The sequence below is a fragment of the Phodopus roborovskii genome, unplaced genomic scaffold, assembly GCF_943737965.1.
Source record: "Phodopus roborovskii unplaced genomic scaffold, PHOROB, whole genome shotgun sequence".
Taxonomy (NCBI): domain Eukaryota; kingdom Metazoa; phylum Chordata; class Mammalia; order Rodentia; family Cricetidae; genus Phodopus; species Phodopus roborovskii.
In genome coordinates this window covers 34,657,897-34,668,348 of record NW_026126540.1, presented here as the reverse complement: position 1 = coordinate 34,668,348, position 10,452 = coordinate 34,657,897, and the positions used below count along the sequence as shown (strand labels likewise).

At 39.4% G+C, this 10,452-nt stretch overlaps 1 protein-coding gene across 3 annotated transcripts in view; it reads right to left on the bottom strand.

The window, feature by feature from the left end:
• Window positions 1-1,270: 1,270 nt before the first annotated feature.
• Window positions 1,271-10,452, bottom strand: part of Phtf1 (putative homeodomain transcription factor 1) — a 41,697-nt gene continuing 32,515 nt past the window's right edge. For all 3 annotated transcript variants that reach the window (XM_051198767.1, XM_051198769.1, XM_051198768.1), the window contains 5 exons: window positions 10,310-10,396; window positions 7,039-7,194; window positions 5,860-5,955; window positions 4,476-4,601; window positions 1,271-1,781 (listed from right to left, as the gene is read on the bottom strand). In XM_051198767.1, coding sequence (XP_051054724.1) covers window positions 1,761-1,781; window positions 4,476-4,601; window positions 5,860-5,955; window positions 7,039-7,194; window positions 10,310-10,396 — 486 coding nt within the window. In that variant the 3' untranslated portion in view covers window positions 1,271-1,760. The remainder of the gene's footprint in view (window positions 1,782-4,475; window positions 4,602-5,859; window positions 5,956-7,038; window positions 7,195-10,309; window positions 10,397-10,452) is intronic.

Sequence of the window (10,452 nt, the reverse complement as noted above, 5' to 3'; positions counted from 1 at the left end):
CAGCTCAGCAGTTCAGAGCACTTTATGCCCAATAATGAAGAACAGAGTTCATATCCCAGGACCCACGTTACAAGCCAGCCCTGAGGGAGTGCTGACAGGAGCATCTGTTTGGCTTTGCCTGGCTCCAGCCTTGTTGGAAGAACACAAACCAAGCTCAGGAGACCCTGCTTCAAAGGAAAGACACTGGACTTGCTTTACTGAACTCCTCACATGCATGCATACACAAACGTGAGCATTACATTTCAACACATACACATCAATGGAACTTTTGTAAAAGAAAAAAAGAAGAAAGGAAAAAAATATAGCTCCTCTTAGCACTTGGGATGGGTGAATATTCTGGTTGATCTACTACCTATATTTGTTTTAAAAGGGTACAGATAGTAATATTTATAGTGAAATTAACAGCTAAGTATTTTGCATGGTGCTAAGGAAGGTATATAATCTTATCAAACTGGAACAACATCATTAGGTAGTTATCCTAGTTAGTAGCAGGGACAAGGATGCAAACAGAGAAGATCTGTACAATCTGTGGACTCTTAGGAAGCTCATCTTTGAGTTCGTCAACTTCCCTGCATAATGTATAACCAGGGCTGAAGGGATGGATCAGAGGTTAACAGTATACGCAGAGGACCTGAGTTTGCTCTCTACCACCAACATCGCAGCTCACAACTATCTGTAACTCCAGTCCCAAGAGATCCAATGCCTTCTTCTGGCCTTAGGCACCAGACATGCACATGGTGTACAAATATACACACATGCAAAATATCTAGATACATAAAGAGATATAAAGAATGTATAACCAATCCTAAAATATATGAGCAATATAGGAGATTATCAAGTTCTACAAAATCTTACCATTAAGGTGTTTACACTTCCAGTCTTCCTCAAGAAATTCTTCAAAGCAGAGAGAGCGTCATGAGCAAGAATGCTGGGGTTTCCACTAAGAGACGCTTGCATAATGAGATGCTTGTAAGAAAACCTACGTCGAAGGCACAGTGTGGCGATGATTAGACACTGAGGACCTGAAATTGTACTAAAGACTGGATACATGACATTGCCTAGCAGGCAAACCATTAGAGAAACCATGCTACCCAATGGACATGGCTGAATTACTCATGAGTATGCATGACCCACCAACAACTACAGTTACAAGATTAACTCAAACCCATAAATTAAAATTTTCTTCAAATTAACAGAAATTCTGTTTAAAAGGTTATTATATTTTTCTACCCTCACTGCAAAAAAAAAAAAAAAAGCCTAGAAACTGAAATTCTCCAGTAAAGTTCTTTTATTTAGATTCAACCTAAAATAGTTTTTCTCTTTGATAGAGAAATCCCCAATCCATAGAATATAATAGAAAAGCACTGAATTTGCACATTTCCAATAAAAGATAATTGTTTCATGCTTTAGGCACCTACCATGGTTACCCAGAAGACTATTTCCAATAAATATTACTAGCACAATACTGGAGGGTCCAGGATAAATGTCCTGACTCAGAAAGCCCCACATCACCATCAGGCAGGCTTTAGTTTGCTGACTATTCATGTGGCTTGAGAACCATGATAGTGCAGGCTTTTAGCACACGTGCCCAGGGAAAGGATGTGCCCCTCTGGGAACGCCACTCCTTCCTTAGGCTGGCTGAGCAGAGAAGCATGCGAGCCGAGCCAGCAGGTGGAGTCGCCGGTTTCAGTAAGCCATCTTTGTCCTCAGTGGATGAGCATTAACACCAGCCAGAAACGAGTCCAGGCACACAACTCAGCTTAGGACTTAATTTTCCACAGCTGAGAAAAGGAAATCACCCAAAAGAAAGAAAAAAAACAAAAACACTCAGTTAGCTGTAAGAAGAATAGGAGGGATTTAGATGTATATTCTTAAGACTATGAACCAAGAACCATTTACTGTTTTATCAAAAATTTATTATAAAGAACTTGAAAATAAAAACTACCACACAGCAAGGTTAGCAGATGCAAAGCTGCCACACCTCAGTGAACAGTCTGAGCTGCCATCTCCAGCTACACTTTCACTATCATTTACTTTTTTAAGGATTAAGTTTTATTTTTTGTAAGTGTTTTGCCTGCGTGTATGTATGTGTACCACATGCTTGCGTGCCCATCATCAGAAGGGACATCAGATCCCTTGGAAGTGGAGTTATGAATGGGTATGAACCATCATGTGGGTACCAAACACCAAACCCAGGTCTTCTGCAAAAGCAACAAGTGCTCTTAACTGCTAAGCCATCTCTCCAGCTCCCTGAATTGTATTTTTATGCATTTATCCACTGTACATACACATAAAAAGATCCATTACAAAGTTATCACTAGTAAAATCACTAGCTTTATGTCTTTTCATATCCTTTTCATACATAATATTTACCTCCTGTTTTTCTTTCTACATGTTATACTGTATTCACAGTACACCTGTTCATACATGCCTATGTATATATTTTACACTAGTATCCACATGAGAGAAACATGCAGAGTTTTTTATTTGAGATTGTATGACCTCACTTAATATTATACATTCTATTTTTTAGTGCTGAATAGTATTTCATTATATAGGTGTACAAGATTTTCATTATCCATTCATCTGTTGGAGGACAAGTAGTTGGTTCCACTTTGCTATAGTAAATGAAAGCAGCAAATATCTCTCTGGTAGTGAATGGAGTTCTCTGGATAGATGCCTAAGAGTGAAATAGATGGGTCATATGCTAGCTCCATTTTTCATTTTTTAAGGAACTTCCCAACTGATTTCCATAAGAACCTATTAAAGACTTTTAAGATCCAGCCTTAAAGGCTTTGCTTAGGGTTCAAAAGAGATGCTACAATAAGTGGAGGAACTAAAGTCAGAGGGCTGTGGGGAAAAAAAAAAACCTTTTCACAACATGTTCTTTCTATTCATTTGCTCTTTGTTGTTCTGACATTCTATTCTGTTCTTTACTGTTTTCTATTGTTTTGCTGTTTATTCTTTTTTGTGCTGTGAAAGTTTCTAGCTTAAGTACACTTACCATCAACAATTCTCTGGCCCTATCCAGGTACAAGGCTAGAGTTTTTCAGGGTCATAGAAACATAAAAGTTTTACACAAATTGGTAACTGTCAGCCTTTCTTTATGGCTCAGAGTGGGAGCCTTTAAGAACTTCTTAAAGGAAAAGGAGGTCAATTAAGACAGAGAGAAAGATGAAGTCATTAAGGAAATTTAAAAAGGGAATGCATGTGCATTTGCTTAAGTGTGACTAGATAAATAAGCTAAAAGTTATAAGTAAAAATCAGAAGCGGGGCAAGAATCATCTTTTTTTCTCAGACTGCTGCTTTTCTCCAGTGGGTGGAGGAAGTGTCAGGTAACTAGGCAACATGTGTAAACAAAGAGGGGCAGTATGTGGTATCTGGTTCCTGTTGGCACTAAATTAGCTGGGTAAAAAGAGCCTTTTGGCTCTGAGGATTATACCCTATGCTATCTCTCAGGGTAATCTTGCTATAATAGACCAAAGAGTTAAGGATTTGCTTTAAGGTGAATGCAGGGTTAGCTTGGGAGCGCACTTCCCTGTCTGCTGGCAGAGTGAATCCTGGACACTCTTGTTCTCTAACTCTCTAAGGGCTATGGCTCAACAACTTCAAACATGCTATAATTCTTGTCCTTGGGTGTCTGTGAATGTCTCAATTGAGGTCTCAGTGCCTCTAACACTGACCAACTGTCCACCAAGGAAGATAATTGTAGGACAGACTTCTAAGTTTCTATAAAGACCTGGCTGAGAGAGGAAAAGTATTGACTGTGATTACTTTCTTGTCAGAATCACACATTGCTAGGGGGAGTCACCCAATATACCAATGCATAGAGGAAATTATGCCCAGTAAACAATTAACACACTGTAGTGCTATGGGAAAAATCCCCAAGCTATTATGTGAGGGAAAGTTCTGCACACAAGAGTCTACAGTGAGGTCAGCTAACACATTCAGAAGACAGTATTCCTTATTGTCTTGCAGATAAGGCTAATGAGATGTGCATCTCTGGTGACAATATTCCTCATTGCCTTGCTAAACAAGGTCTGTCCTCCATGAGATATGCATCTCTGATTAATTGACCCCTGAAGCATGTGCTCAACTCTCACTGCATAATTCTGTGGTCTATAGCAAGAACCATTTATATTGGGAGAAATAAATAACAATTCTAATAGCAGAAGGAGGAAAAAATAAATACTTCAGGATCAAAAGTAGCACACTCCAGTTAATGTTTTGCAGGTTTTCAATCATTCCTGTATTTCCCTGGGTCACAGCAACATGTTCCCTCCTGCCACACTATTGACATGAATTTCAAAATTAGATTTTTAGTTGCTCAAGAGTACAGTCTTTTTCTTCTGTAAAATGAGAAAAGCTAAGCTGAAAGGCCTGCAAAGCACCAAGCACAATGTCCTTAAGAGTTGGTTCCATGAAAACATACAGTACTTTTAAAGAGAAAAAGCTAGAGCAGTGATCACACGTACTCGTATGTTGAATCCTAGAAGATCACTTATAACCCCTGAGACGGCAGAAAGGATGACTACTCTTGTGATGTTGTAGATTAAGGGGTTCATAGTCAGTCCATAGAGTCTAAATGGTGTGTCCAGCTCCTACAAAGACAGAGGGGCTGAAATGAAACATAGCTTCCCAACAGTCATCTTAGTCCATGCTGGTATTAAATCTTATATGAGGATGCTGCTTATGACACTTTCCTTAATACTACAGAGGTACTTTCAAAGAGATCTGTGAGGGACTCACTAACTTTTTCATGGCCTAACCTTGTTAAAAATGGAAAGGAGCAATAAGTCATTAGTACTTTAAAAAAAAAAAAAAAAAAAAAAAAAAAAAAAAAGGTACCTCTTAATCCCAGCAGTTGGGGGTCAGAAACAGGTAAATCTCTGTGAATTCAAGGCTTGCCTGGCTTACACAGTGAATGTCATGTCAGCCAGGGATATGTAGTTATACTGTCCCAAAAAGAAAAAAAAAAAAAAAAACCCACAAGAGTACCTACAGAACCTAGAGGATGGAACTGAAAATTCTTTCCCATCATGCATTCTGAATCTATACTGCCTAGCACTGTCAGAGATCTTTTCTAAGTAGTAAACATGAATTTAATGTCTCAATTCAAAACAAGCTTAATTAACTTCATTTTTCTTACACCCAGACACTGGGCTGCCAGCAGCCAGAGCCTGGGCCCTGTTTACAGAGACAAGTAGGACTTTTGGCTTGGTAGGTGAATGTCTGGCAAAGAGAACTGGCAGCCATAGCTCTTTACACAAATCAATCATTAGAGAGATGAAGGTGTTGGATTCACCATGAAGGGCAACCTTCAGAAGACATCCACAGCACCAGAGCAACTCCAGCCTAGGCAAGCATCAATGAGTATGAGACAAGCAACTGCTTCTTGGGCCCAATGACAGCAGTGATGTTAGTGTCTCTGGGAACAGGCCTGAGGACACAGCCACAGAAGCCAGTCATGTGGCAGGAGATTGTGAGGCTGTAGTATCTGTACCTCCAGCAGCCTTCTTCACAGTAGCATGTGTAGAGATGGCAGGAAGCATGGCCATGCTGGTAGTCACTCACCAGAGCTAAGCAAACAAAAGAGGTCTGCTTTTCCATGATCAAGCTGTATCCCTGAGGGATATCCCCATGAATAAGCCAGTGATCTTCAACCTCCACCCCAAGAGACCTGTTCCTTTTCTGAACAGACAGCCCAGGATGGTAATGAGAGCCACTCTCCCAAGACTTGCTTCAGGGAGCTTTGTACAGCTCTGGCTTGACTCCAGTGGTGACCTCTTCTACCCTTGGTTTTGCTGAGGAGCTGACTAATCTACACTAGAGTGAGAGTGTAAGTGAGAGATTACTTACCTTTAACAACTTAGTGGACAGCTTCAATACATTGTTCACTAAAGTGAGCTGTTCTTTCTTATTTGGCTTTTTTTCCATTTTAAGATATAAATTAATCTAAATAATAAAAGAGAGTAAGGTAAATTTTACAGAAAAAAAATACACATTGCATAAAATCTGGCACATTTTGACAGTCATGTTCTTAAGTAAAATATAGTTTGTATCTATGGATTCAGCAACTACAGAGCCATCCCCATCCTTTATCACAGTGGTTCTCAACCTTACTAATGCTACAGCCCTTAATACAATTAACACAGCTCCTCATGCTGTAGTGACCACCCAACCATAAAATCTTCATTGCTACATCATAACTGATTTATTTGCTACTGTTATGAACTATAATGTAAATATCTTTGTTTTTAATGGCCTTAGATGACCCCTGTGAAAGGGTCTTTAACCCCCAAAGAGGTCATGACCCACAAGATTGAGAACTGTTACTAGCAGCAACTCTTTGGCAAAGAAAAGCTACTTAGAGAAAATAAAAGGATTACTGATATAACAATTTAAGTATCAAAATAACAAAAAATACTAGTTGTAACATAATTAGCATTCAAATTCCTTGAATTCAAAGCCTATGTCTTACTCTTCTCAGTATCCCCCAAGTAATCTAATAGCTTCAATAAACATTTATGGAGAGAAAAGAAGATAGTTGTTTTAACTTACTAATTCCTTATTTTTTCCCTAAAGGAAGAATTATCCACTATGAATCTGAGGCAAAAAAAAACAAAAAAAAAAAAAACAAAAAAAAACAAAAAACAAAAACTAATTATCCCAAGTGTTTTTACTTCATGTTTATGGGAAACTTGAACTTAAAATAAAAATTACCAAAGAAAATGCATTATTATCACTCCATAGTCACAAGGAACATCTGTCAATGTTAGTGTGTGCTCACATGTTCCCTTACTACCAACAATATTTTCACAGTATAACAAAGTACTTCCAGCCCATTAGTTCTTCATCCTCCCAGTCCTCGGCAGGAGATAGGGAATTATGCTCATTTTAAACACAGTAAAAAAGATAATAGGAGTGGCAAAGTGACATGATGTGAGGTCACAGATGGTGACTCAATTCTAGTCCTCAACATCATCACCACAGTGTGTACCTGTAACCAGTGGCCAAGTTGACAGGACCCATCAATACCTGTTCAGTGAGCAGGATGGAAACGTTGCTGTATTTCTTGTTGGTTTCTGACCCCAGTGAGGCCAGGCGAAGCAAGAAAAGCAACAGTGCTGTTTCCCAGATCAAGAACTCCCAGTTGTAAGCATCATTCAGGAATGTCTTGTGGCCTTGAAGAACCTATCGAAAGACCAGAAAGTTCAGTAGTTGTCTTAACATCACAGAAGCATTCCTGTGTCAACTTGAAAACATTACCAGCAATCCACAATTTTGAGACTCGAAGGAGAAAAGTTGAATATTCGTAAGGTATTATTTACTTACTTAGCCATTGTGTATTTCTCCAAGTTTATTTTTCCCCCTGTTCATGAAAGATGGCAAGGGTCTACAAAGAGCAAAGGTAAGAAATGACAAACTTCCAGCTCTCTGAATCACCAGTGTGTTTGCAGGCACATGGTGACTACTATTAAAACTGTTAATGCTCACTCTATCTGTCTAACAAGCTCCAGCAGTACAGTCCCTGAAGCCAGTCCATTTTAGGAGTCAGATAATAGCATGGCAATATGGCAGCACTGAGTGTCTACTATGTCTTAAAGCTTTAGTACTTTAAAATTTATTGACTTCAAAGTAAAACATATCACTCAAGAAAGTTAGAATAATTTCTTGAAGAACTATTCAGAGAACTCTTGCAGAAGCCAAATGCGGATCTGTAATAAGCAGGAGTCATCAAGCAGCTGCTCACATTCTTCCATCCCCCTGACCAACTCTAAGGCCTCTCAGGAACCCAGAACTTCCACAACACCAGCCTTGGTTTATCGTGATCCCATGGCCAGAATGACCCTTTCCCAAGACTTGTCACCAATACCTCAGGTCCTTAACTCTGATTGTGAAAGAGCAAAGCTCTTTAGCTCAGTCTGGGTTCAGGTCACTGTGGTCAATCAGCTATAACCAAGATGAGGAAAGCAACAAATGACAGCAGCTATTGAGTCCTTCAAGAAACATGATCCTTACACAATCCCACAAATTACAGCTGAATGGCCACAAAGCACAAAGCAACAGCAAGGCTAATATGGAAGCCCAAAGACAACAAAGCCAGTTATGGTGGCATAGGCCTTTAATCAGAGGTTACATGGGAGCTCTGTGAGTTCAAGGTCAGCCTAGTATCCATAAGGCGTATCAGACCAGCAAGGACTAAATAATGAGACCCTGTCTCAAAGAAGAAAAAGAAAAGGATATCCTAGAAGTACTGAAAAGAAAAAGGGAAAGAGACAGAGAGAGAGAGAGACAGAGACAGACAGAGAGAGAGGAAGAGAAAGAGAGAGAGAGAGAGAGAGAGAGAGAGAGAACGAAAGAACGAAAGAAAACAAATAGCTGGCAACCGAGGATCCTATTCCCACCAAACAATATCCATCAAAAAGTAGAAGTGGGGACACCCAACTGTAATCCCAGTACTTGGAAAGTAGATGCAGGAGGATCAGAAGTTCAAGGTTATCCTTGTCTACATAGTAAACTGGGGGCCAGCCAGGACTACATGAGACCCCCATCTCAAAACTAAAAGAAAAAAGGACATTTCAAATGAACAACTGGGAAAGGACTCATCTTTAGCACACCAGGGCTAACAGAGCACTAAGGAAAGGACTCAGGCAGGAGACACACAAACAGACACACAGGGAGCAATGGGGTGTGCAGCAGCATCTGAGAAGTAACCAGCTACACAAAATAATGATTAACAGCTTCAAGGCCTTAAATGTGCATAAATTTAAGTAACAGAAAAGTAGAATTGATAAATGAAACAGTGCTCTAAGATCTTGTCATTAGGGTAGAGGGATGGCTCAGTGGTTAAGAGCGCTGGATGCTCTTCCGGACAACACAGTTCAATTCCCAACATCACACAGCAGCTGTCTGTAATCCCAGTTCTAAGGAATTCAGTGCCCTCTTTGAGACTCCAGATGTCACGCACAGACATATATGCAGGCAAAACACCTACATGCATAAAATAAATCTTTAAAAATCCTGGCATTATCAAGGAAGTATAAATTAGACTATAGTGAAGCAATTATTTAATTAGACTTCACACTAAGCTAATTTCTGAGGTCACTACTCAGACAATAGTAAACAAATGTAGAAGTAAACAGAGAAGACTAAATGGAATATTAGTAAATCAATAAACAAAAGACAGAAAAAAAACTAATCGTGAGCCAAACAGGAAGTAAACAGTATTTGTACTTACAGCAATTATTTTACATTTAAATAGATCAGGTACTACAAAAGATTATGGCTATGAGACTGGATAAGAAACGGTAACCAGGAGCTGCCAAGATGGCTTAGCAATAGGGTTACCTGCTACTAACCCTGCAGACTAGACTTGCATCCTTGGGACCAACACAACCCAGGCTATATAGTTAAGGATAGCCTCTCTGAACTCCTGATCCTCTTGTCTGCCTCTTTCTGCTGCCATCATTTGAGGCTATCCTGGGTTACATAATGAGAATGTGTCTCAAACAAACCAAGGGAACAAAAATGCTTATAGCAAAAACTGGCAGCAAACAACTCCACAATCATGAGTTTAAGCACACTTCCATCAAGAATAAAAAGCAACCCCAAACCGAATATGTGACTTGAGCAGTGTAATTATGGTAACTAGAGGAACCAGTACATAGAGAGCATTGCTCTCAGCAATGGCAGACACAATCCACAGTACTAATGACATATTTAATAGAACCCAGCAATGCCAAGGAATAAAAGATGACTCTATACCCATTTTAAAGGACTCAAAACAGTTGAATCTTTTCTCTGACCACTGCAGTTACCACTCGGCAACTGGGAAAATATGTGGGAAGCTTATACCTTCTTACAATACAGAAAGAACAAACGTGCTTAAGAAAGAAGATAAATGTGGGACAGTTTAGACAGCAAAACAAACAGGTAATAGGGTATAGCCTACAAAGTAAAAACAAGGACACGTTAGCCCAAAATTTAATAAGCACATGAACAGTTAATGAATGTGAGAGGTAACAACGCTGAAGGAAGAATGTGGGTAGAATACTACTTACAACCATCAGGGTGACAGCTTTACAGTCAAAAATTGCTAAGTCATCTAAAAGTTTTCAAGGACCTCAACATTCCTACTTCAAAAAGTTAACAAAAAAAAATAGCAGGTATCCAAAATAGCCAAAGGAATGTAGATACATTTAAAACATACTTGAGCACACAGGAGCCTGCTCTAAAAAAAAAAAAAAAAAAAAGTGGACACTGCCTATAATGCCCCCTTCTGTTAGAACAGACATGAAACTTTTACCTGTGCACAACAAATGAAGGCAATTGAAAGTGTCAGCAAGAAGACGGATGACACAACCACATCCACTGAGCGCTGTGGACCCCGCCTCTGTGGAGCAAGACACGTGTTAATGTTTTAGGATATGGGCAAAGAGCAACAGCCCC